The sequence below is a fragment of the Orbicella franksi genome, chromosome 1 (assembly GCF_964199315.1).
Source record: "Orbicella franksi chromosome 1, jaOrbFran1.1, whole genome shotgun sequence".
In the NCBI taxonomy this organism is placed as follows: Eukaryota; Metazoa; Cnidaria; class Anthozoa; order Scleractinia; family Merulinidae; genus Orbicella; species Orbicella franksi.
Window position 1 is genome coordinate 7,706,737 of NC_138145.1, and position 26,825 is coordinate 7,733,561.

The 26,825-nt window shown below is 39.6% G+C and overlaps 4 protein-coding genes across 6 annotated transcripts in view; 2 read left to right on the forward strand and 2 right to left on the reverse strand.

Moving 5' to 3' along the window:
* The window catches only part of LOC145487265 (complement C3-like), a 32,378-nt gene extending 21,759 nt beyond the window's left edge, over positions 1–10,619 (reverse strand). For both annotated transcript variants that reach the window (XM_081466009.1, XM_081466018.1), the window contains exons 1-18: positions 10,467–10,619; positions 8,823–8,992; positions 8,353–8,378; positions 7,566–7,779; positions 7,018–7,073; positions 6,570–6,587; positions 5,763–5,814; positions 5,351–5,430; positions 5,197–5,239; positions 4,699–4,783; positions 4,192–4,291; positions 3,726–3,962; positions 2,907–3,116; positions 2,100–2,210; positions 1,901–1,963; positions 1,026–1,217; positions 550–711; positions 32–106 (exon numbers count right to left, since the gene is read on the reverse strand). In XM_081466009.1, coding sequence (XP_081322135.1) covers positions 32–106; positions 550–711; positions 1,026–1,217; positions 1,901–1,963; positions 2,100–2,210; positions 2,907–3,116; positions 3,726–3,962; positions 4,192–4,291; positions 4,699–4,783; positions 5,197–5,239; positions 5,351–5,430; positions 5,763–5,814; positions 6,570–6,587; positions 7,018–7,073; positions 7,566–7,779; positions 8,353–8,378; positions 8,823–8,992; positions 10,467–10,522 — 1,950 coding nt within the window. In that variant the 5' untranslated portion in view covers positions 10,523–10,619. The remainder of the gene's footprint in view (positions 1–31; positions 107–549; positions 712–1,025; positions 1,218–1,900; positions 1,964–2,099; positions 2,211–2,906; positions 3,117–3,725; positions 3,963–4,191; positions 4,292–4,698; positions 4,784–5,196; positions 5,240–5,350; positions 5,431–5,762; positions 5,815–6,569; positions 6,588–7,017; positions 7,074–7,565; positions 7,780–8,352; positions 8,379–8,822; positions 8,993–10,466) is intronic.
* A 3,194-nt stretch (positions 10,620–13,813) lies between these two features.
* On the forward strand, positions 13,814–19,531 carry LOC145487237 (QRFP-like peptide receptor). Of its 2 annotated transcripts, XM_081465972.1 has the most exons (4): positions 13,814–14,007; positions 14,680–15,045; positions 17,741–18,050; positions 18,830–19,531. In XM_081465972.1, exons 2-4 carry the CDS (start codon positions 14,723–14,725, stop codon positions 19,094–19,096), a joined length of 900 nt encoding a protein of 299 aa, XP_081322098.1. In that variant the 5' UTR covers positions 13,814–14,007; positions 14,680–14,722; the 3' UTR covers positions 19,097–19,531. The 2 variants fall into 2 exon arrangements, with proteins under 2 accessions (XP_081322098.1, XP_081322091.1); XM_081465965.1 differs by lacking the exon at positions 13,814–14,007 and having other exon boundaries at positions 14,365–15,045.
* An 11-nt stretch (positions 19,532–19,542) lies between these two features.
* On the reverse strand, positions 19,543–22,996 carry LOC145487227 (ribonuclease P protein subunit p30-like). Its single transcript, XM_081465953.1, has one exon. It carries the CDS (start codon positions 22,645–22,647, stop codon positions 21,739–21,741), a length of 909 nt encoding a protein of 302 aa, XP_081322079.1. The 5' UTR covers positions 22,648–22,996; the 3' UTR covers positions 19,543–21,738.
* A 240-nt stretch (positions 22,997–23,236) lies between these two features.
* LOC145482915 (chondroitin proteoglycan-2-like) lies at positions 23,237–25,616 on the forward strand. The gene is made up of 3 exons (XM_081461562.1): positions 23,237–23,675; positions 24,102–24,137; positions 24,612–25,616. The coding sequence occupies exons 1-3, from the start codon at positions 23,627–23,629 to the stop codon at positions 24,806–24,808; spliced, it is 282 nt and encodes a 93-aa protein (XP_081317688.1). The 5' UTR covers positions 23,237–23,626; the 3' UTR covers positions 24,809–25,616.
* The last annotated feature ends 1,209 nt before the right edge of the window (positions 25,617–26,825 follow it).

A 26,825-nucleotide genomic window follows, 5' to 3' on the forward strand; every position in this document is an offset into this window, starting at 1 on the left:
AATTTATTCCTACATTAAGAGTTGCACTTACGTAAAACACATCCTCGCTATTTCTTCCAGATCCTACGCCACATCCAAGATCCATGGATTTCATTATATTAAATACCTACAATATACATTCACAATGAGATGGAGAAAATCCTGTAAACATGTGAAAATAAGCCCTCCTTCCTTCCCTCTCAGGCGAATAAACCTCCCACAAATCTGACACTTAAAACCCTCTGATAATTAGTCAATGAGCACGATTTTTTAAATCCCTATTTTAAGCCCCCAAATGTAAAGATTGTATTACACTCTATATTATTATTGATTCTGATTAAAGACTGCCACCGTCATCTTCATCATCATCATCATCATCATTATCAGCTGTTCTCCTTACGGCATGAAACGCATAAGGTCTCTTGGCAGACTTTGGGGCTTCTTTTCTCTTAAACATCATTATCTTAAGAGACATGTACCATGCCGTTTGACCTAATACAAACCCAAAATAAGAAATAGAAATTTCTTCCTATAGAAATTCTATGCAATTCCAAAGACTTTGTTGCTCACCCTTTTCTTGTTGAGTTTCTCGCGGTTTCTCAGGATATACACACTCTGATCAACAGCCAGCAGTCCAACTCTTGTACCAGGAGTGGCCGACAGCTGGATCTTATATGGAATACCCGGATGTTTCTGTGGCATCTGACCGGGGGATTCATCATGAAATTCAACCTGCAAAGGATGACTTACAAAATCATTAATTAAGCAGGAAAGAAAATCAGTTCAAATGTTCAATACACAGTATATTGTTCTTTGCTCTTGCAAAGAGCTAGCTCTCGAAAACTCCCTACGGCGGTTAAATTCAAATAGCCTTGTAGCAATGTTACACTCTTCTTGGGAAACAATAAAGATACCCGTGTAAACCTTACCCCAAGCCACTACTTAACTAGTCTCAGCAACTTAACCTTAATTCCCAGATTGATGAAAAATTCTTAATAATAGATCACATAACAATTCGATTTGACAAACATGGACACGTGACTTGCCTTATTTGGTAATCCATCGTCAATGCTCAGCAGCGTACTGTCCGCGACAACCTCGCCGTCATTTCCAACGAAGAATGTCACAAGACGCGATGAGGGCGACATTTCCGGCAGAATTCTAAATCGGAAGCTTGATATGACACCCACTTTTTGGACTTTGACCCACTGGCTGAGTATCCTACCGCGTGCAATGACCTGTTAGAAGGGGAATTTTTAATGGCTGGTATGTGATCAGAGAGTCTTGCAAGTTGCTACAACAGACCAACATCAGGTTACTCTTTAGAATACAGCAAAAGATTTAATGTTTTTCATTGCTCTCTTATCATTTCCATTGCTTTTTCAGACTCTCTCACTGCAAGTCGTTTTCACTCACGTGGCCAGCAGCCATGTAAATTTATTGCAACAAAAATGAAAAGAAAGTGTAGTGTAGTGTTCAAGGAAAAAATTCAACTTCCACAGGATTGGTTTGGTACACAAACATAGCCGCCGTGTCATTGTTTTGGAACACCAACATGGCTGCGGTGACGTCATGTGAAAACACTTTTTTACATGGCCTAACTAAACGAATTTTTCATCGTAAATACCAATACTTTCTACCGTTCTCTTTGTGGGGTTTACAATTGACTTCATTCTCATTCATTATCGCTGGTTCACAGGTGGTTAGTTGTCACGCCTTAGGCCATTTTTGGTGTATTTTATTCCCTGTTTGTTGGCCACTTACAAAAAACTTTGTAAATGTTACTGGTCCCCCCTCTTCTTAAACACGTTTCACCCAAAACGTCACAGCTGTACTTACACGTTTTATGTTTTTTTTTTTTTTTTTTTTGAAATGATCTGACTCGCATAAAGACAGACTTAGTAACTTTAATTCGCATTACCATGAAAGTAATCTTTGACGCATTCTTGTTGACAAACACATCACAGTTAAAATGCTGCTTGTCCTACGAAACAAATAACATGATACAATTGCAACTAAATTTTAATACAAAGATTCTAAAAGCAAGGATAAGGCAAGTGCTGTGGAATGTCTTGAAATCTTTCAAGGTAAAACAGAGTGAGAAATTTTATGAAACATACCCTTATAGCGCGGACGTACAAAAATGTTCTTGAGGGAGAATTGTACGCACGAACATCGAATTCTGTGAGCGTGTTATGCTCCGTAGGTATACCGTCCTTTTCTGTCTCCACCTGAGTTTTAAACAAGAATGTATAAGGTTTATCGAGAATCCGAAACTCTTTACCGTTTGCAACCTTTATTTCTAATTTCTTATTTCATATGCATGAGGAAACTCTTTCACCCGCATCTTCCGTAAGCCTCTCAAAGAGTTTCCGATTTTTAAAATCCTAACATTCACGAATATTGAGAAACTAATCAAGCCAGCGTGACGAAATGGTATAGCCTGTTGCTTAGCAACGCCGAGGACAAAAATGCGGGCTCAGTCAATTCATAAACGGGTGGTGACATAATCAACTCCACCGCAGTCATACCCGCTGAGCGCGCAATTCGTGCCAACACTGCGGCATGTAAATATCTCAATTGCCTGAGCTTCTCCACTTGCAAACCACAAGATAAGACAATCCCTGCCGTATATGCATAAAGAATTTAAGCACTTTTCCTTGTAGTTTATCGGCTCGTAATTTGGTTTTGCTGCTGCTCCTTGTGTAACGTATTTTACAAAATCACAGCTAAACTTCCAACTGTTACAAGAAAAGCGGCAACAAAAACTGGTAATGGCGTTAGAATAGGAAAGTTTAGCTGCTGTGAAGTCGTCAACAGGGTATCGTTTGCTCTCCTGAAACGTTCAGAGAAAACATAGCAAGCAGAGTTTTTTGCGCACACCACAATAGCACAGCAATTTGGTTGTAAAGCCGATACAGACTTACTCTCATCTTCATTGCCTTGATATCTCCTGGTACGTCAATGACAAAATTAGCCCTGCCCTGATCGTCAGTTGTGTCTTCAAAATTGACACCGTCCTTTGCAGCCTCAGCTTTTCCTAATTGCATTTTTCTTCCGGAAGCTGTTGTTGCCGTTACTGAAATAGACATGGGGATTCCAACAGCTGGTTTCTTATTGGGATACAACAAATCAACCTGATGGAAATAATAAAAAGAGGTTACATTTTATAGAACTCTCTTTTCGTGATGATGCCTAAGGCTAAGTGGGCTGTGCATGAATCGAGCGGTCAGCGTTCGTACCTTAGACGGGCACATTGTGTTCTGCTCTTGGCAGACACGTCACTCTCTCAGCGCCCCTCTTCATCCGGGGGCATGCCGATTTTTCGGAAGCTGGTTATTGCTAACCCAGGATTAAAAGTTAACCGAAGTATTCGTTTTTGTGAAGTATTAGATTATTCAAACTCAAAACTGATGGACAAACAATATGAACAGAAAACCTCACCGAAAAGTTAAAAAAATGAAATAGAAATTCTCACTAATCCTGGGCTAGCTTAATCGGGCTCTGATTGACCAAGCCTAGGTGTATAAATTGGTTCCAGGAAACTCCCGTCGCCATATCTTTCAGTAGTATCAATTGAAAAAGAATGGTCTCGCAACAATTTAAATGGAACAGCGAGGCCCGGTATCACATTACAGAATGCAAGTAACCAACATGATCACAGAATATTTCAATCTTTGACTGCAGAACAAATACTCTCAGAAAATTGTTAAGAGCTATCTTTCAAAAGGCGTTTTATCTTGTACCTTGACCATGAATGGCAGAGCCGGTTTAAAGTACTCAGCAGTTGCCTTGTGTTCAATCTTGAAAGGAGATTTGACAAAGTAAATTCCATTGTCGATTGCACTCTCCTTCTTCCCAGTAGTCTTCTCGATCACATCAGCCTCGACCTGAAGCCTTCGACCTTCCGGGAACCACGGAAGACCAGGGGCGCTCTTAATGTCGTCAGCTCTGATTTTAAAATAGGCTTTTCCATCCTTTAACTAAAAAGAAAGAATTAAAACATATTGAATCATGCACTGTTAACTGAATCAATCAGTTTAAGTGGATTTATTATACATGTATTTCAAAGGCAGGAAACCCCTCTAATAATGGAAAATTCGATACTCTGACGACGTTTGCAGGTACCCTACAGAGGCTCGAATGTCCTGATCTATATTAAAATCATGCAGTTTTTGTACATAAATAGAGCAACGAATTTGGCAAAATTACCTCATCAGCTAATTGCCTGACTAACACAGCCCTGATGCGTCGCCCTACCATGGAAAACTTGACTAGTACCGTCCCATTTACTGGCTTTCCATAAGTGTATCTGCAAAAACACGAGAATATGACGTACATACAGATATTTTTACATAAATAGTTTAATAATTGCGTTTCTCGTCAATAAATCAAGCGTAGAGGCTGAGTTCTACAGAACTTTTTCACTTTTCATGGCAGCCACATTGGTATTCCAAAACAATGAAACGGCGGCCATATTGATGTACCAAACCAATCCTGTGGGAGTTGAACTCCGATTCGTATTTAAAAACTTTTTTTTGTTTCAATAAATTTGCATTTGCGTCTACGTGAGGGAAAACGCTCTATTCATCCTTGATTAAAATTAGTGTACACAAGTACTCTGGGAATAACTGTGTGCTCGCGTCACTTTAATTTTGTTAAAACACGCCTTGCTTTTGTGAAATTTAAATAAGGGAGAAAAATTATTTGATCACATACCTTGCTTGAATTATACAAGTAATGGCTTTTACATTTGGTAGTATATATTTCGGTCCTGATATGCTGACGGAAAACTTTGGGAGCACTAAAATGAAAAATGGGTATAAGCAATAGAAACCCATTTGTTATGATATCTGTGATCGAGAATTCTAAATTCTGCACTACCAGGCCGTCTTCCGCCCATTTTTTTATACATGACTTCTTTAATTTTTTATATATTTATATTTCATGCATTACTTTACGATACATTAAGCACACACACCACTTCTTACTAACTTTACGCCACTAATGTTACTAACGCTTATATTAAATACAGGCATTACATTAGCAAACAATACATTACGCTACTTAACTTTCCTTCTTTACATTACATAACGGATCATTACTTACAATATATTAGAAACTTCAGAATGTGACCACTGAACTTTGATTGCTCATTGTTCGAGAAACAAATTCTTTTTAAACTGTTGTGTGTAACGTATTGAAATTAATTCCTACCATATTCTTTCACTTCAAACTTCCCTGAGACATTTTGTGTGTTCTGGAAAAGAAATCACTTGTATTAGCGGTATTTTGGGCAATTGAAAACTTCTTGCTGAGAGTGAAAAAAAATCAGTATAATTCATAAAATGATATCATCATTAACCGTTACCTTATGTCCGTGAAGTGCCAAGAGAGTCCAGTTACCAATTAACGCAAATTCACTGAGACCAAAAATCTTTGTGATAAAACCTAAAGAAATTAAGAAACACTGTGTTCACTCGGATTGGTAACTAATTGTCGTGATTTTTGTTTGTTTGTTTGTCTCGTCCTAATAATTGTTCGTAAAATCTGGACTAACACTCCCTCAAGCGATCGACAAAAAGAGCGTCACAAAAATGGGATTTCTGACCATTGGTAGCCATTACTAATGAGTACTTGACCTGCTGTTTCGTCCTCCCTTTGTAACCGGCACATCAAATTTTTAACATCCAATCATTTCCCCGCTCCAGACAACTTAGTACTGTTTCATACTACTGGAAGCATATAGCCCATAATGATGAAAAAAAAATCATATATTTTACCAGTTTCGGTGCTCAAGTCCCTCCATCTCTGTACCACAATTCCTTGAGGGTTCTGAAAAATCAGTACTTTTTCTTTATCCACTGTCTTAGTGATTGCTATTAAATAATCTATATCATTCACAGGTGTAAGCCAAAATTACGTATCACAAGTACATGCGTTTCTTGAAATAAGAGTTTTGACTTTTTGATTTAGCTCATTTAACATGACGTGTTTAAAAAAATTAAACTATCCAACGTAATAATTCCAGAGTATTCCAGACAGAGTGGAGGCGCGATGGCCTCATATGGTTAGCGCGCTCGACGCCAGATCGAGCGGTCTGCGTTCGAGGGTCTTCGAGCCCCGGCAAGACACTTTACTCTCACAGTGCCTCTCTCCACCCAGGTGTATAAATGGTGTCGTAATATAATACTAGATACGTGCACTGTGTGTGAACCACTCGAACTAATTAAGCTATGACTGCGGGCAGAATGTGTGAACCGCTAAGAATATTTAAGCTAGTAATTTTTTATTCAATTTGAGTTGAGTTTAACCGTCGTTCGGTTTAAATGTAGTTTTGTGTCAGTCACTTCGCGCTCGGAAAATAAAGCATAGAAGGTCAAATAGCATAAGGAAACAAATGGGTACTGGCGAATTTAATGTTAGGGGGTAGCCCTGCAATGGACTAGCATCCCTTCCAGGGGGAGTAGAAATATTCCCAGTCGCTTCATGCTACGGAAAGCGGGATAAGCTCCGGCCTGATGGGCCACTTGACTCGTATGCAGACTTTACCTTTTTTTACCCTTTTAGACAGAGGCCAGCTCGCTTACCTTCACTATAACTGTCACCTAAAAGCAAGGAAGTGGAAAAGGATTAGAGGCTTTTCGATTAAGAGCTTATTAAAAATATTGAATACACCCTCTGTAGCGACAGATGGCCATACATTTCAGTGTAATGGTTTTTGGAGAATTTGAAGGTCCATGGCAAAAAAATGTCCAGGACCAGTTAATGAATTGTTTTATTCTCATCACCTATGTCGCTGGTAATGCTTTGTTACTGCAACGGGAAAAAGGGGATTAAAACATATTAATAATCCTAGTGTTTTTAGTACAATAAAACGTGCTATTTCATTTTCAAAAGACCCATTTTTCGGAAATTGTAATTGTATAGTTCGGCCAATGGCCTCATAGAGTCAATGATTGGGATGAAGAAATAGACATGACTTCTTGTAGGCCATAAATCCATTCAATTGATATGAACATTGAAGTTCCCACCAACCTTTTTCTCCTTTTTCGGTTTCAGGTCAAAACCAAGAGGAATGATCCGTATTTTAACTGAAAATAAAACATAAAACACATTAAAACTTCTGCCAGACTTCTTCAACACCGGCTGTTTTTCACTGATCAGGCCAAGAAATATTGCGCAAAGGTTTCCGCTTTGTACACATAATAATTCCATCGTGAGGTTAAAATCATTGAGGAAATGAAAAACTCCAAACAAGTGTATTACGGTACAACTGAATCTTGCCATTCAAAGTTATAGGAGCCCTTTGAAGGGACACACTTCATAGCGGGTTCGGCTGTCCTAGGTGTTCCCTACACATAAGTGGGTTAAGCATTGCTGTGACATTACGCTTTTACCAAAATTTACATCAGTGAATCTACATCTTCGTAAATCTACATCTTCGTAAGATTGTTATCGAAATTCTATCTGTGAAAGGAAAGTGGAAGGAAAAAAAGACACGGAATTCATCGAGAACTGCCAAGTCTTGTTTGTACGTATGATCCCACCAGTTTTCTTCTTTTTTTTTTTCAGACTGACTTTACCTTTTGTGTACTCCAGGCTGCCACTTTGTCGTGGTGTGTAGATTGGTTTGTCTGTCTGTAGAAGAACAACGCCATCCAAAAAACTCACCAGCACCTTCGCACCTTTGTCAATGATGACATCGCTATCGTTTGACTTGGCCACCAGGAAGGCGTAACGATTAGTTGATACGTCATCATCGTCATCAATATCCACAGGAAAATCTTTCTCATCCAACTGTTTAAATTTAAAAATGGAGCTAAAAAGGTTTTATTGAAGATAAGAGCATGATTTTTTGCTTCGGAAATGACCACCTAACTCAAGCACCAAAGAGAACAAGACATATTGAGCGTCTAAGGGCTTGTTTACAAGGAGGGAGGGTTACCCTAGCAAGCGGGTTACCCTAGAACTCAAACATTTCCTCTTTTTTTCTTCGTCGTTTTTACAAGGCAGCTAGGGTTACCCGGGCTGTCGGGTTACCCTATCTGCATGCTAGGGTTACCCTGGCAGGCGGGTTAACGTTTTCCCTTGTAAACACTCCAAGTAGGGTTAACCCGCCTACCCTGGCTAACTTTCTATTGTTTCCAGACCCTTTGAGTGTAACCGCGCATTAAGTTGTCCCGGGTTGTAGGGTTACCCTACCTGGGAAAGTTTGCTTGTAAACCCGGGCTATCTTTTGCCCTCCAGCTAGGGTTAACCTGCTTGCTAGGGTAACCCTCCCTCCTTTTAAACAGGCCCTAATAAAGATTACGTAGTCTGCATCGGAATTTGAACCTTTATACAAAACCTTTGCGTAACAAAGTCGGTTACCTTAAGTTTCAGAATACCAGGTTTCTCTGTTGAAAAAAAAAATGATAAGATTAGTTCTAAATAAACAATTTTTTTTTTCAGTTACCTCTTTTTCCTTGACAAAAAGTCAGTCCTACTCAAAGAAAGCTAATATGAGAAGTAATATATCAAAAAGTGGGACGCAGAGTTGTACCAGATTTCCAGGCATGTAGAAGACAGCTCAAAAAATGATTCGCGACAGAGTATTTTTGACGAACTTCAACTGAAAAGGCTAACATAGAGTTTCCTTGGTAGTCGAGAGCAACGAGTTTCTCATGCCTGTGCTTCATGAAGCATAAATTAAAATAAATGTGAAATGTTTTGCAGAGCTCATCTCTAAACTGAGGCACTAAGACACCTCAGTATTGGTCTACTGTTTCCGTACGTTTCTCTAACTTGTAATTTGTCTTATTTGTATCACTAGTCATACAGTTATTTTATATATTTAATACCGCTTGTGAAAACTCCGCTGGTTGCTGCCAAGTGCCTGTTTTTATCTGGATAATCTTGAGCGATAACTGTCACATTCACAGGTCTGTGGCTGTTGTACACTATAACTGAAACTGTTTCTTCTACGCCCACGTGAAAGATGTTTGGAGCAGTGATGAACAACTGAGTATTGCTGAAAGAATAAACAAACAAATCAGAAAACAAACAAAAAAAAGGAACGAATGACTGACGAACCAGCCAAGCAACCAACGAAAGAATTAATGAATGCGGAATGAATTTAGGTTTTAGCTTAGTTACATTTTCACGTAAATTATTATTTTTTAACGTATTTCAGTTGTTTTGTGATTTTTTGAGACGCTTGTCGTATTGAACTTTTATTATATAAATCATTTATCTATTTAATTTCTTAATTGGTAGGGTGGTTTTCAATTGACTGTCGTGAAACCAAAACCAAACCAATTACTTACCGATTAGACTACTCAGCCAATCTCAAGCCGTAGTAAAACCAAAACCAAAACCAAAGTAATTTCCTGATTACTTTCTACAGCTGGCTCCGCGAGGGGTAAGATGAATCGAATCCATCTGCGTGTGATTGGCTACCCGATCCTCAAGGAAATGGCTTCTTGTATGCCATATAATAAATCGTTTATTGACAAAAACCAATTCGGTCAGGATGGCTGGATATACAATGGCCTCGATCTCTTTTGCGTGTTGATGGACGTCGACCGCGTCACAGTCCATAAGCAGCCATCTTGACCTCATGCTCAGTCAATAACCCATTCTCATTATTTAATTAAAAATTATTTCAAGAATTCCCTTCAAACAACCCCTTTGAAAACTGAACAAAAATATTTTGTGTTAGATGGATTTCACCATGCTATAAATGTTGAAGTGGCAAATTATTGGCTTTTCAATTCCTCAAGCCTCGACTCAAAGTGATTCCAAATGAAAATATAATTGCAACCTTCTTTCGACCCTTGATAGCCAGTAATCGCGTTACACACTGTATTATTACAGCTAGTCGAATCAGACTTTGATTCTCTCTCCTTAGTTGTTGTTGTCAGTTGTGTGCATTTTAGACCAAAACCTTGAAGCGCACCAACGTAGCGAGGGTATGAGGGTAAGCAGGACAATGTACAACTCCCTCTTCTCCTAAAGGGGAAATGGAAGTGTAAAACTTCCGCTGTTTCAGCACGTCTTCAACAGATGAATAACATATGCTGAAGCTTGACCGACCAACAAAATGGGAACTAAAAGTCGATATAATTGATATGTAACACAGCACAGCACTGAACAACAAACAATTCAGATCTCATGATCTGTATTTCACTTACAACACTGAATTATTCCTACAAAGTGACTTGAGAGCAAATTGTTTATCATTTCCACTGTCTCGTTAAATGTAAAATTCATGTGGCGAATCTTCAGATTTGCGTTTCTAACTTTCTTATTCAAACGTGCTTTTCAGTTGCTTACAAAAGTTTGTACGTCGGCTTTGTCTCGATTTACAATCTATTGCTTTCTACTTCTACCATCCGCAGTCTAGGTTTTAAATTCCCAGGGCTTGTTTCGACATCCATGATTTCAAAGTAACGAGATTCTGAAACTTAAAACATTGCTGCCATGACTCGTCTAAATGACCTTACCTGTTTGCTAATACAACTGTTGTTCCAGATAAAATCACCAACAAGATTGCGAACATTTTGAGTGTTCAAACACTCTCGAAAATGGCATATAAAAGGATTGAATAGAAAGCAATCCCTAATTCACGTATCCACCTTTTCAGCACAACTGCGCGATGCGACAAGCTATTTTGGGATAACGTTATGTGATACGGTAACGTGATCTTTTGCAAAGAGCGTTACAGTTCTATTCATGACGATGGTCTCATCGTCGGAGAAGCTGTCTGAGGTTATGTAGCACCGCCGACAAAAAAGTGAAATTATCTTTATTGTAATGTCAAAGCAGAGATTTGCTTCCCGTTCAGAGAACGAACCTGACTTTATGAGTACCATTCGAGACATCTCGTTAATCAGACTATCGACCCACATTCTGGGTTCATGATCGTTATTTTGGGTATAAATTTATGTCGTTGTCTCAACCACTTGAAATTCCTAAAGTGACTAAAGTAGGCTAGGAATTGAAAAACTGTGTTGATTTAATACAACCACATTTTCATGGCCGTTCGCCAAATCGTTGGTCGTCATATGTAACTGGCGTAGCCGTATTTTAAAAGTAGGGACTGACAAGGTGTTTTAGAAAATATTACAGAGATGCATTGCCAAAGAATCTGTAATTCCTTGAGATTTACAGTAGTTTCAATCCACACTTTTCAATTAATAGCGCACAATAATTCTTGTTGAGTGATTTGGTCAACTAACCATATCTCTGACATGACTTCCGGCCTGGTGAGCTCCGTCATGATCATAAATAAATGGAACATTGAGTTACCTAATTCAGGTAAAAAACTCTCGCTGAACTGGAGAGTCGATGAGATTCTCATTGCCCCGGGGGAGGGGGGATCTCATAAGAAAGAACGGGGTGCTCTCGTACCTTTTAGAGGTTAAAAGAGCGGGTTTGGTACAACTTAGCGTGTTCAGCCTAAAAAGGTCCACACCCTGAGATTTCGCGGTACCTTTTAGGGTAGTGAACCGAAAAAAGTGAGCGTCAGTTGGTGTGTTGCTTTAGAATTGGTGCCTTATAGGGCTGACAACATTTCAAGCCCCGCCCACAAAACAGGATCTTGGTACTTCTTAGGGGTTGTTTTCAAAATTTCCGCCGAGCACCCCTGTCCTTTTTACATGGGAGTCCCTGACGGGCCCATTGCCCGCACTGGACTCTTAGGTGGTGGGTTATAAGGGAAGGAGGAAAATCATAATATACAAAAAAAAAAAAAGAGAGCGAGAATTGTCACAGGTAGCTGAAGCCGACTCGCATATACCAATGATAAATGACGTCCGCTTGTGAATAATGAAGTCGCACGCGGTAAAAAAGATACGTCAAAAATTCACTATGTGCTTGTGTACTTTTTTTGTAAAGTTAAAAAAAAATTGAAAACAAGGATACACTGAAAGTTTCAAAGCACCCATAAAGGTATGCTAAAGTGCACATGCCATGACGCGGTTTCTGTTTACATGGACAGTCGAACCAGCTTTCAGGTGTGCGTTTTCATCCTTTATAAGGGAACTGGGTGTCATGTCTATAAATAACTTGAGAGCAAGAGAGGATGAAGGGAAAGGGCTTTAATCCTCGATATAGGCCTCATTTCTGAGTTGAAGGCTGGTAAGGGGTCTCAGCGGAGCGTGCTGGTGCCATCAGGTACGCTTCAAAAATGCTGAGAAATGCCCACCGTTTCTAAAGGCTCTGCCAGCAAATCAGATGCCACACGTCCTCGCCGTAACCCTGGAAATGTAGCACTTAGTGCTACAGCTGAGTGGCAATGGTGAGAGGCGAGACTCCGGCGCCTTATTAACCGGAACTAAGGGAAAAAAAACCCTAACAGAAAATACACTGGTCCTCCAAGTCTGGGGGTTTAGCGTGGGGTTAACAACCCCACCTAGTAAAAATTATATTGTTACAGAAACACAGAAGCGCCAAACACACATCCGCTGTACTGTAGGAAGAGGTTCATCTGAACGTATGACGCCGAGCAGGGAAAGCCAGCAGCAACGGGAACCTGCCCGACCGATCCTTCTTTCTCCAAGACAAAGAACAAATTAAGGAAAGAAAGTGGACATGGATCGGACATATACTTAGGAGATCAAACACCTGCATAGCCCGACAAGCACTGGGCTGGAACCCCCAGGGAAGTAGACGGAGAGGAAGACCACGAAACACCTGGAAAAGAGACACAGAAAGGACCATCCAGTTAAAAGGCTACACCTGGAATCAGATTGAACAGATGGCCAGAGACAGAGGAGGGTGGAGGCGTTTTATCTGTGGCCTATGCTCCGAGACGGAGTAATAAAAGGCATCATCATCATCATCATCATCATCATCATAGGCCTCATTTATAAGTTATCACTCCTAAGTTACTTGAGAGCTCTCCAGGCTTCAGAAATTCCGAGATGGCCTGAAATAGCCAATCCTATGACGTGCATTTTGCTCAAGTAAACAACCTCAGCAACGCGCGTGGTAGCTTTAACCGCGGGATCGAGAACTGGATGCATATCTAAAAATAAGTTGAGAAGAATTACCTTAAGAATTAGGCCTATATAGAGGATTAATCTCTTTTCTTTCATCCTCTCTTGACAGAACCGACCGTGGTATTAATTATCACAGATATGCAAGCTACTAATCCGCCCTCGCCTTTTAAACTGTTTTCCCTTGGTTCGGCGATTAAAATGCAAATCAGCTTCACTGAGAAATTTAAAATCATGAAGAGCCACACTTCAGTATTTAAAACTGGACAAATTAGCTGACGCGAAGGAAAGCTATTTATGAAAATCTTGTGACATATAAAATCAAGCTGATTGAAAGGTCTTCACCGAGCGTTTCTTCAGCTGTCCTTAATTTTCATCTTTTCTTTAACATTTTCCACCGAGGCTTTGATTTTCTTCCTAAGAATTTTCGCTCACTTTTAATAAGCGTTTAATAGGATAATAGTTTTTTTTTCTATTACTGTTTGGCTGAGTTGGAAAGAAACGTGGTTTTTCTTTTCACTACGCGGCGTCAACAACATTAGGAACTTTGTGAACACAAAAACATGGCAATTCAACAAATTTACATTATACAGAGTCTTTTTTGCTAGTATGAATTAGGGTTTATTCAGTTCATCACTACTAAAAATGAAATAGGTACATCGGTGTCATTTTGACAAAGTTTATAAGTCACCGTAAAGAAAAGCCAAACAGAAGGTTTTCCTCAGTACTCGAAGTTCCTTCCAGAAAAGTGTTCTGCGGAGATCGCGCTATTTATTAAAATTGTTTCAACATTTACTTTTGGTTTGTAAATTATATAAAATTCGCCCACGTTCGTTGCTCATTGTAATGTATTTAATATCCGATGTGAGTTAACAAAAAGGTTTTGTGCGATTTCTCGCAATTTACAGTGATAAACTCCCGAGGTAGCCACGTCGTGAAAATTTATAAGTTATCAGAAGCTAAGCCAGCTGACAAAAGCCGAAGGAAGCAGCTTTAACATTGGAAACAAGCGCGGAATAGTGTCAAGAATTTTCAAGAAAAAACAGTAAGTGGATTAGCTTTGAAGAAAAAATAATAACACGACGTTTGACTCTTCAGACGGTAACATGTCTAGAAAAACTCATTCCAAAGGTAGTGGAACCCTGTACGTATTTAGAAGAGTAATCCCTCTTTGTGAAAATATTACATACTTCAGTTAGCAATTTCAGGAAAGACGATCAGAGAGCTTCTTCGGGATTTGTTGTTGTTTAAGTCTAATAAAACAAAAACGCTAAAAATGTACCACTTCCTAAGAAAAGCAAGTTTATGAGCGAAATTATCGTCAACTCGAATTCATGACGAATTTGTGGTGACGCTTTTGACAGAACGCCTAAACACATGCCTCCTGTGTTTGTCGATGACTTAAAATGGCGTTGGAATATATTCAAGTTCACCGCAAAAAAATGTTCAAGTTCACTGACCGAATCCTATCACATAAAAAGTCGGATCTTTTTAGGATTTTTAGAGCATCAGGAGACTTATAGAAATTTTGGAGATTTTTAGAAAAAGAAAAGGGATTTATGGGGGATTTTTCAGTATGATTTTGAAGAAAGATTGTTCCATTTTCTTTGCCGCTGAAATGATAATTTTGTCCCATTGTTTACTAATTGGTGACTGCTAGACTGCAATCCAATTGTGCAGCGGTGTTTCCTGTTACTAATGCATCCCATCATTCCAGATATCTCAATAAGGACCTGCCAACCCTTGGCCTAAAAGAAGCTATGTTACACACTGAGTACATTGGTCTTAGCGTAGCTTTCTCAATCATGGTCCTAATGGACCTCTTTGGCAACACAATGGTGGTCCTGGTGGTCCTTTTAAACAAGTCTATGAGAACACCCATGAACCGACTCATGCTAAACTTGGCCCTTGCTGACATGGTAGTGGCCCTTTTTGTTGCGATACAGTTCGTAATTGGACCCGAGTATCAGCACCCTTCAGGCACCACCGGCTCCTTCCTGTGTAAGTTCATTACTGGAGGGTGCATGATGTGGACAGCGGCTATGGTCTCCATATGTAATCTAGTTGTTATTTCCGTAGAAAGGTAATTCTTTTAGTTCTTTTATGAAATGTTTTAGGCAGAGTCGTGAATAATATCAACGACAAAGAGTTTTTCTCTTTCCCAGCCATGTTTTTCCCTATCCTAGCCATGTAGTCTTAGGCATCTAATTACTAGTCCATTACTAACTACTTAATAACCGAGAGTGAGGTCGTTACGGGAAAATCTCAAACTGAGGCCTTGCCGTATTGACCGAGCGATAGCGAGGTCAATACGGTAGGCCGAGGTTTGAGATTTTCCCGTAACGACCTCACTCTCGGTTATTAAGTTGTTTATTATATGGCTCATCAATAAAGAGAAAAATCATTCGAGCGGATGTCGTCAATTTACATCCGGCGATGCGCGCGTTTACCGATTCATTGATCGTCTCAAACCTAAGGCAAAACTACACAGTCAGTGAATTTCACCACTGTATTACGTCTTCCGTTAAAAGTACACATTTCTTAACGGGAAAAATGATTGTCCCAGCCTCAAAAAGGTATTTTAGTATCGTGGTGCCACAACTTGATGGGGGAGTTTTTCCGACTTTTGTGGCGAAACGTCAACGCACATGGAAAAGACAGAAAGTGCTTCAAAATAGTCCAAACCAACGGTCTTTCGGTGAAGCAAAATACTAATCCTTCAGAAAGCACTGCTTAAAATAACTCGATCTTCGCATTCGCTCTTGACGACATATCTTCGCCTTCTTCATTCTGGGATTTATGGATTAACTTTTCAAGCTTTGTGAAAGTCTAAAACTTCCTGCAGTTATCAGGAACACTGCTACCGACAGAAACCGCCCGATTGTTGACATCTGATGATCATGGAAGCTGATTTACACTTGCTTGTGTTAAAGAGAGGGAATCTATTTGATGAGAACTGTGACGGAGTTGCTTAATTTCGGTAACTGTTGTGACTAAGATGATAACTTATAAGTTTCCTCGTGGTGTTCTGCTCAGGATGCATGACAGACCAGTCGATGGTGTTTTTCACTTAGCGATTTTAGCTTTACTTAAGACTCGGCAAACTTTGATTGTTTTTCACTAGTGCTCGCCAAGGTTACCGGCTGGTAAGTCAAAAACGACTTCTATATAAATTTCATTAAGGAAAAATCCCTAAACTTCTAGCTACTCGGAATTAAATTTACTTCTCTTACTGTTTTTAATCGGCTTTCATCGGGCTCTTCCTAATTTGCATAATCCGTAATCGGCCCGTGGGCATTACGGCTGCATAATGACCGCTCAGATTTCGCTCTTAGCCAATCAGAGCGCACGTTATATCGGCCAAAAGCCAAAGCCATATAATAAATAAGCTTTATTGGCTTCCTTGCCTTACAAGTTAATGTAAGTCTGTACTTAGTAAATTTATGTCACGTTTCAAAATAAAGCTTTACCAATATAGGGGAGGGGGCAATGAACTGGCTGACTCACTGACTGTCTAATTCACGAACCGACTGTCTGTATATCTGTCTCTCTGATAGACGGATTGATTCATAAAAGGACGGTTGGACTGACTGACTGATTGACTGGCTGGCTGGCTTGCTAAATGCCTGCCTGCCTACCTGCCTGCCTGCCTGGCTGTCCAACTGCTTGGCTGGCTGGCTGATCGACCCTAAAATGGTACCCTAAAATATGGCGATGTTCATGAAAAATTCAATTTCTTGGAAACACAAGACTTAAGACCCTTGAGGACTTGTCAAAAACATTTTGAAACGATCTTGCCGAATTTCCTTCCAGATGAGTGTGAAATTTAAGGAAAGTACACAGTGGTATAAGTTTTTTCACGTGGCAACGGCCATAGCAACGACTGTTTACTATAAGAACGTGACCAAAAATATAGATTATTTTTAACTTATATGAACGAAACTATTTAGAAAAAACTTTTAAGACGTGCACAACTCGATTGGTATAATTATTTGTGAAAAGCTTTGCCTCGAATTGCCATCACAGGCTCATTCATTTCCCACAACTGCGGCAACTTTTTACAAAGTAGAACAACCATTGCATCTCCTCCCCCGAGATCCAATCTGCACCCCCCGACTATTTGTGGCTCGTTAAATGCTTAATACTTCGTGTAAGAAACTTAAAGTGCATTTTTCTCAAAAGTTTACTTTTGTACCGACTGACTTCGCGCCAACATTTCTACTTTCCAAGGTTTTTAAGTAGAATTTCTGAAACTTGGGCTCATCAAAGACCAATAGTGTCGTGATGATATAAACCAAAAAAATCGTAACATTTTAAGGTATGTCACGTGACATGAAATGATTTGTCCACTGGGTGTAGTAAAAAATAAGGTTATTTCCAAATAAAGCTGTGAAAAGCACTGAAAATAAGAGTTAACTGTCAAAACTTAGGTTCATATCACAGAACAAAACAGAAACTTACATGATATGCTTATTTGACAGTCAATTCTTGTTTTGTAAAAGAGCAGGAAGTGTTGGCGTCAATACTATAAAACACTCTTCAAAAGGCTGTGGCTGGTTTCCATAGCAACCATTTTGAGTAAAACTCTAGAAATTTAATTTCTCTTCTTGAGTGCAATAGCACACAATTGATCTTTCTTAACCATATTTAAACAAACTTTTTGGTCCATATTGAGGGTACCATACCACCTTAATTCTCGCAGTCTGACTGACCTGTTTGCTTGCTCAGTTTGTTTATCAGTTACAGCGTATTTTTATTTCTTGTCATTATTTACAAAGATACCAGGCAGTGGTGCGGCCGCTATCCAATCGCTCGAAACTCACTAACTCAAAGCTGAAATTCATCATCCCAAGTTGCTGGGTAGCAGGCTTCCTGTGGAATGTTCCTCTTTTAGTGGCCGTGACTTACAGGGAGGATCTAGAAACCTGTGGCGAAAAGTGGCCTGACAAATTATCGCCAATAGCTTACAGCTTAGGCTGGGCTGTAGTGGCAGGAGTGATTCCTATCTCTATCATGAGCTATCTTTACTCAAGAGTGGTTCACAAGCTGTGGTCGGATAGAACGCCTGCAGTGACTTCTACCTCAGCCGTAAGTACTGGCAAGATTGTTTACTCGAACATTTTCCAGGCGTCCAGATCTTGTGTTTCACTAGTCTTAGTTCGATGAGGTGTACGTTTTACCCCATCAGCAATATCTCGATCGCCGATTATTCGTTTCAACTACAAAGGACCAAATACCCGAGAAAATACCCGATCTAATAAAGTTTTCAAGAAGTGCTAAGGGTTTATTTTTTGGACTAAGGGTGGGGGACGGGTGGTATTGAAATATTTTGAGGGCTGACCTGCGTTTACTTTAGAGTAGCCAAGTTACGAGTTCCATTCAACAGAAACTTCCAAAATCTGCGACAAACTGCGATTGCATTTAACGATGGCTCAATGACATATCCAAATTTATGAAATTTGAAACATTCAGCCGCGTGAAGGTAAAGTTAAGTCTGCATACGAGCTAAGCGACAAATCAGACCGGAGCTTATCCTGGTTTCTGTAGCATGAAGCCACTAGGAATATTTCTACTCCCCCCTGGATGGGATGCTAGTCCATCGCAGGGCTACCCCCAGCATAAATTTGCCGGTACCCAGTTTATACATCTGGGTGGAGAGAGGCACTGTGAGAGTTAAAATGTCTTGCCCAAGAACACAACACAGTGTTCCCGGCAAGTGCTCGAAACCAGACCACTGGATCCGGAGTCGAGCGTACTGTGTTACTGGCCATTAAATTTAGTTGCTATGGAATGATAGACAGGCGAGTAAACTTCAAAAGATAAGCGATAAATTAAGGTAATATTGCTTCCAAATTCCTCCTTTGCAGAAGATGGCCATTTTGTCAAGAAGAAAAGCAACAGTCGCAGTCATTGCCGTCAGTTTAATCTACGCCATTTGTTGGGTACCAGTGCTAGTGATGTACTACGCGGCCGCGGCACTGCCAAATCATATGGTATACAGTCCCACGCATAAAATCACTGTCGTATTAGCCATGTTCAATTCCAGTATCAATCCAGTGGTTTACAGCTTCACAAGCGCACGTTTTCGACAGCATCTGATAAGGCTCTTAAAATGCAACTGCTCTACGAGGTGAAGCAATTAGGGTATTGCCTTTAAGGCAGTCACAGCGGTGAAACGAAGCCCCAGAGAACAGAAGCACAGAGATATGGGTCGTCAAGGTAACATCATCAAGGAGAATACTCTCAGCAGAGACAGAACGTAGGAGCGGCGGAATATGTTAGCCTATAAGGGAGAAGTGAATCGTACTCTTTTACGTTGCACCTTCCCATTCAAAGAAAGCCGTTATGCTGGGAAACTCGTGGCTTTTTCGTCTAGATCACGACTACTCTGAAACTATCAGCTGGATTTTAGCTAAAAAGTACAGTTCAAGCCTGTTAAAAATGTTAGTATGCATTGACTTTTTTAAAAAGATTCGGCAAACTGATTTTCATGTTTAATACACTTCGATTATATTTTATCGCTTTTAGCTCATTTTTTTCTTTTGTGATTTTTAAATTAGCTTGATGTAAATACCTCTTCTTTTTTTTTAAAGCTTTTATAATGTTGTACATTACTTAATTTAAATCGTGGAGCACCTGGAAACTAGCGAACAGCTACGCGTGTACTTGTCCACGTTAAATAAAGTATGTCTATGTCTATGTCTATGTCTATGTTCACCTACGGGTCCTACAGGAATAAACCATGTGCACTAATCTTGGGTCCTTTCAAGCTATACTCTACACTCGCACAGTTGAACTGTGAGTGCTGTTGATTATAGTCACCGACAGAAAACAAGCCCCTTCTCCAACCAAGAACAGTTTCTGAATATATGCAGGCACAATAGAAGTTTACACTATATAACAGATACTATTTTGAATATTGCATTCCAAAAAATACACCATTGAAAGTGTGCTGCAAACTTGAAGGACATTTGTCCAGAAAAGACAAATACAAATCAGGTTTTTTTTAGGGGGGTGGGGGTGGGGGGCACTCTCTGTCCCTTTTGAGCCAAACAACATCTATGGTTAATACCTTTAATTTAAACTCTGCAATTATATACCCCCTATTGTATTATGTGGACATCATGTCGATGATGTGGAGTAATATAGAGCTTCCTGCAATGAAGATCACTACATATAACAGATAACAGTGAAGTTGATATCAGTGGCCCCAAGATTGCATATGCTTACAGCTTCATTAAACTATTCCTGTTTCTGTTTCTTTCAATTCATAACTCATACATGTTGATCATGTCAATACATGTCATTTGTGACAGCAGTTGTCCCTCAACATTTCTGAGTAACCCTATTACCTTCTGACATCACAGACTTTGCAATGTTGCCCATTCAGAGAATTTTGGCAGAAAACAGCTCAATTGCTAAATGCCGCATGACTTCAAAGTAGCCAGTAAGAGTGTACACCAGGGCTGTAGCCAGAAAAAATTATGATAGAAGCAATGTCCATGGTTAATAATTTTCCCTCAAGGTATTTAGGGTGTTTTTGCTAACTATAAATGACAAAAACAAAAAAAAAATGGCTCAGGCAAGTGCCTTACTGTGCCTGTTACTAACTATGGCTCTGTACACTATACAACACAAACACATGGCACACTTTAGAGTAATGCAACTGTTGCCTTGAAGAGAGTGAGTACATGTACATTTACATGTGCTTCATGCTCTTAAGAAAAGAAAAGATTAAAAAAATTATGTAAGAAATTCCTTGTGTATGGGTAGTGCACCTGAAATTTGAATTGACCGATCAGAATTTAGTATGCAGAAAAACTGTACTGTCCTGATGTCAAATGCCTACCATATTAGCAAGAAAGGCATTGAAGTTAGGCAACTTTATTCACTGGCGATGGCATTTAATATTCACATAAAGGGATTTATGGTTGTGTCATCTGGAACAAAATATGCTGTTCCTGGTCAAATTAAAATCCAGAATTCTTGAGTCAAACATTAGAATAGGCCGAAGCAATTGAAGTACTGTCTTTATTTTTTGTTTGCCGTAAAGAAAAGACTATCATCAGGCCGTTTCGGTGAGACAGCTTAATTTTGACTGCCACCAATACTGCAGGAACAGCCACTATATAATACGCAGGGTTAAAGGTGAAGTGAATGTTATCCTAATCACAGTCCCTACTCCCTCACCCAATAGCAACTAGATATATAAACATGTATCTAGTCTAGGCCCAAGCTTACGTGCCAAGGACAGACATTACAGCACCTTTCAATGATAAGCTAATTCCTCTCAATCAACAGTTACTTTTTCTGACAGCTGTCAATCATCTTAGGTTTTTACTTTAGATATTCACTTCAGTGTGTTAAACAGGTCATTCCTGAGGGTTGTGATTGGTAGATTTTAATTCTTCTTTTCTAAGGTTCATTGAATGTCACTGTAACTGTGTTTGAGACAGCAGTGAAAAATGCAATTATTAGTTGGGTTTTGAACTCATGTGTGTGTTTTTGAAAGGTGCAGCAAGTACTACAACCAGTCACTGAATAACCATAAAAGAAGGGGACATACTGTATATTGCACGTGTAGCAAGCATTCCTGTGCAAATAAAGAATTTCTGAACTTTTGCCATGGAAAATTTTTCTTGTTCTAGATTTTCACAATGCAAGCTTAAGCGAACAAACATGATCAGTCTGCTCTAGGCACAACTGCCTTTAGCCTACAGAGGTGGTGTTAAGGAACACTGACAATAATAGTGAAACAGAAATCTCTGACAAATAATCATTCAACTTTTGCTCTCTTATCTTTGGGTTCATAGTCATCATCTTCATTTTTACCATTTCCATTCACATCATCCTTGCTTGGTTTTCCTCCACTGCATGTGGCTTCCATGATATCCTTTGCCTGCTCATTGACATGTGGCAGTAGACATCTACCTGAAATAACAGATCTTTCTGTACCTTTCCGTGCCTGAGCATGAAACAGAACAGCTCTACAGTTCTTAGTAATGGCTGCTTTGGATTGCTCCTCCTTAAAATTAAACAAAAGCCCTAGATTAACTATATCATAAGGTCCGCGGAGGTCCAGCTCGTGCTCTGCTCCACTGGACACAATGATGTTTTTTCCTTTTGTAAACACGACCATGTCCATAGCAATAGCCAAAAGTTGTGTTCGCTCATTCGTGCCCTTAAACGCGGTAGAATAAATGATCTCGAAATGTACTCCTCGTTCGACGGCTGCGTGAACTGTGGGGAACTTTAGGTAAAATGGAAGGCGTCTGCTCATCTCCAGAGAAATAATATCGATTTCTAGAGACTTACAAGCTTGCTGGTAGAGCTTCTCTGTACTAGGTTGCACAGCTAAAATATCGAAAGCTTGCACTACTTCGCTGGAAAGTTGATGTACTTGGCTTTGGTCGTCTAACAGAACAGTTATTCTGGAATAAAAATTTAGCTTTGGGTTTTTCTTCTTCAAGTCTTGAATCGCTGGGAGAACATTCCAATCTATCGGCGAGAGCTGACCACTGTCCTTCTTTTTATTCTTCTTTCCTTTTTCTGTCTCATGCTTGAGTCTGTGGATTTTACAAATAGCAATGGTCTCAAATCCGAGTTTGACAGCTTTAGACACAAGTTTCTCAGTCTCACGTGGGTCCTCGAGAAAAGGAACATTGAGATCCGCAAAAGCCGCCATGTTGGAAATGAATAACCGCTGACTCGCATATTTTGTGAAATGTCAATACAATCGTTTCCAGTCCTTCAGGAGCAGATCGAGTTCAACAAAAGAGATGAGTAAAGCAAGCAAGGCTGGAATACAAATTATTTAAAAACAAAAGAAACGCCCTAAAATTGCGAGGCTAAATGACCAGGAGGTCCTTTGAGTCTCCTAATTTACAGGGGACGGGAGCAGGACGGAAAAGGGCGGAAGTCGGGAGGTTCTGACCCTCCCGTCCCTCAAGCCCCCCTTCCCCCACCCCTAGCCCCACTGTGCACTGGTTACGTGAAACGTGGAAAAGACTAACGTAAAGACTGGTTTTTACAACCATATAAGCACAAGAACAAACATAATAGTAGTGAGGACGTCCACGACACTCGACACTTCTAGATCTTCATAATAGTGAAGATTTACCGAGACGAAGTCGAAGTAAATATTCACTAAAGTTTACTGAGCCTGAGGCAAGCAATTGTTAAAAAACACATGATTCAGTTCATTGACTGATCAACAGACAACATACAAAGTAGAAGAGGTAATTCATGAGTGCAATAAGTAGCGTGGACAGGATTTTAAGCATTAAAATATTAATATTGCAATATCAATTACAAGTCTATAGTTTGTCGTTTGAAGTAAATCGTGTTTGTCAGAATTTTCTTATATGTTATTGTAAAGTATATTTTTTCAACCTTATTTAAACATCTGTTTAGCTTAAGATTGGCTCGTATGCAGACTCTACCTTAGCTTGAAATATTTCCATTTACAATATAACAGGATAACTTAAAGTTGTCAGCGTTAAATATAGACACTGTCGCCAGAAATGTGTTCAGCTTTACCAGGTTGTTCTCTACCAGTCTTAATGTTTGAGATTATAGAACAAGGAGCCAGGCTGTAGTTTATCTTACAACGCACGAGGCAAGTCGTAAAGTTGGCCACCAAGCAAAAAACGTACGCGGAAAACATGAACTCTCAGTTGATATTAGCGACCATCTTACTTCTTTTTTGTTCAGGTAATTACTTAGTTACAAGTTATCATTCATTCCTTCCCGATTAATTTAGATTCTCTCCGCTGTGTGTTGTTAAGCATGGCTAAGAAAATTGTTTCAGAGTGAAATACCGTGTATGACCATTCATAGGGGTATTGTATTTAAAACTAAGGTTGCGTGTTATAGACAGCGTTTTATTCAGAAAAATCTGTTTCATATATGTTTTGTTGCAGAAGACTAACCCCGAACTATTTTTTTGTAAAATGACCCTAAACTTAATTCGGCTAATTTATGATTTAAGAACGGCATCGTTTGCTTGCTAAAGGGGAGAGCTAGAAAGAAAATTGACTTTTGGATGTATACCACGCAGTTTTGCCAAACTGCGCAACCAGGGCGCGACAAAAAAAAAAATACAAATTCCATATTAAATTTTCTGGTGTATTGACACAGGTGTATTATCAAGAGTGTTGGCGAAGAGAGATTCAGGTAAGCTAGGTGTTTGATAGGCTGCGAAAGCAGTCGATTTTTCCCCTTTTCAGAAAAATCGACTCAGCATCCTTTTTTAGGAAGGCCTTTATGTTTTGTAACATAGTTTGTGTTCAAATTGGTATGCTGTGAAAGCATCCTAATTTATTTTTGTCTTAAACACGCGGACAACTACACAAGCTTATTTCCTTACAAGATTATAAAGAAATGTGGCCTCTGATAGTTCTGAACTACTTTTACAACCATATTATGTTCCGTCGTTTTACGAAAACGTTCAGGAGTATAGATAAGTTCATTTCGCGTTCGGCAGTCCCTTACAATCAACAGAAATTTTGAAATTATCGTACTACTTGACTAACCGCACACACATTCTCTCCCTCCAGGACCCTTTTGCTTTTAAAAAATCTCAGAGTTCGTCTTGTCGCTGACTAAGAAAGGGTTATGCGAACTATGCTTTTATTTATTTACAACCAGGTTTTTGTGAAAGCAACTCAGCCGGAGTGCACGCCAACCCTGATGATTGCCATGGCTTCATTATGTGTGACGTGGCTGGAAACGCACATGAAATGGCGTGTCCCTCGGGACTTAAATTTAACCCGGCAATACTCGTCTGTGATTGGCCAAACAACGTCGAGTGTGAGGATGGCAGTGGAGAGCCGGCGGGATACTAAAGGGCTATCCGGAAGACTTTGCAAATTATTGTAATTTTTAAGATTTTGAACACGACATGTTATGCATTTAGATTAAAACAGCAAAGTGAGATTTGACTTGTAACTCTGCTGTCTCCAAATGTAAATGCCTCCTAATGGTAGACTACCCGCATCCTCTCTCTTTTAATTCTTCGAGCGTGACCCTAAATGAAAGCGCGAGAGGAAAAAATGGCTGCACGAAAATCGTGCGAGAAAGCTTTCCCACCATCTCGCGGCCATTTTTCCTCTCGGCACGTGTTCCTTTACCTCACGCTCAATATGGACCAAGTAACAGAGGGGACTCCTGTCTGTACCTGATGCAACCATGCAGCCACTTCACCATGATCACCGTGAAACAACAGAACCTGCTCAACATGATGTTGCAATAAAGTATATTTTCATGTGATATGTCACTTCCTTCTGTGATCTTCTAACCTGTACTGGAAGGAGTCAATTTCGGATGCAAGGATTTTATTCCTTTCTTTTTTTTTTTTTTTTTGATTGACAGATTTTCTTTGAAATAAGTAATTTATGATGTTCGTTCCCAAAGAACAAACAGCCTCGTTTCAATAGTCTCTCTTCTTTCCCCTCACCCCTCTCGCTCCAGGAGGCGGAAAGAAGAGAGACCCTGGGAACGAGGCTGGCGAACAAACTCTTCGATGTGCTGCCGAAGCGCTCCGGAAAGGTACAATTACTAAATTACGAGTAAGTATGACAAGGACTCTCAAAAGCTGTCACAAGGTATAATTACAAGGTGTCACAAGAAGTCCCAAGGTATCACACGGAAACACATAGTTGCCATGTTACTCATCTTTCACAAAAAAGCGGATGCAAGGATATTCTTACTTTGATTGACAGTTTCACTTTGGAATCATTAACAATTAATTTAATTTAATTAATTTAATGCTTAACTACTGTCATAAGGACATCAGAAGAAAATAACTTCTTTAAGAGAGCACTTTGTCAAACTGATATAATGTCTTCAGCATTTACAGTGATATTAATTATAACGATATTTCAAAATAATAAACATGGAACCAAAACAAATACAATGGCATTTTTGACATGGACAATATTTTAAAAATCAAAAAAAAAAAAAAAAAATTGGTTTTGGCCAATACATTAGCGAGTTGCCAACAGTCAACTCTTTCTTTGCGCGAAACATGAGCGATGAAGTTGCGAGAAGTCCATCTTAGGCCATCGTACTACCCCAAACTGACAAACGGACCCGAGAAAGTCTGCTTATCATTATCAGGATTTAATAAAAATGCGTTTCGTTTCTCTTGTTGCATATTACCTCGGGCATATTACTTGCAAGAACTGTACGAGATACGGTCACCACGTTTCCGGTAACCGAGTCATGCCTAATCTCGTTCCCAGATCTCTGGGAACGAGATTAAGTCATGCCTTCACAGGCCGCAAACCGTGAGCGACAATAAGTCACACATGCACTTGTTTCCAACAATGTGTAGCTTTGTACGGTTGAAACATGAATGTCACGAAAGTCATGAAGAAAATAATTGAGACAGGCCGTGCATCACCCGGTGGGGGTGCATCGGAATATAAAATGATTTTAGCACATAACCAATGAAGTCAGCACCGTCTAACAAAATAAATTTAAAAAACAGGCCATCACTTAATGAAAGTCTTATTATTTTCACATAAGACAATATTATGATATTTTAAAAATGTTGCCTGAAAGTTGTCCGATCGACTTTACCAAATTTCGAGACAGAACATGGTATTGTCATGTGACTCACACACAATCACACACGTACAAGCTTGTTCAGGCAAAATATAAAAACATGAAAATAATACACTGATCAGTGTGATGTGTTCGTATAAAATAACAGTTTGGTTCACCACTAGCCCGCCTATCGGGAACCGACTGCTTCAATTCTTCCTGCAATATTATTGAGCGGTTTTCACTCCACTCTTTCTCAGTTCTTTGATGATAATGGAACCTCATGTACAAGTCGACCTGTCGAAAGCGCTCCAA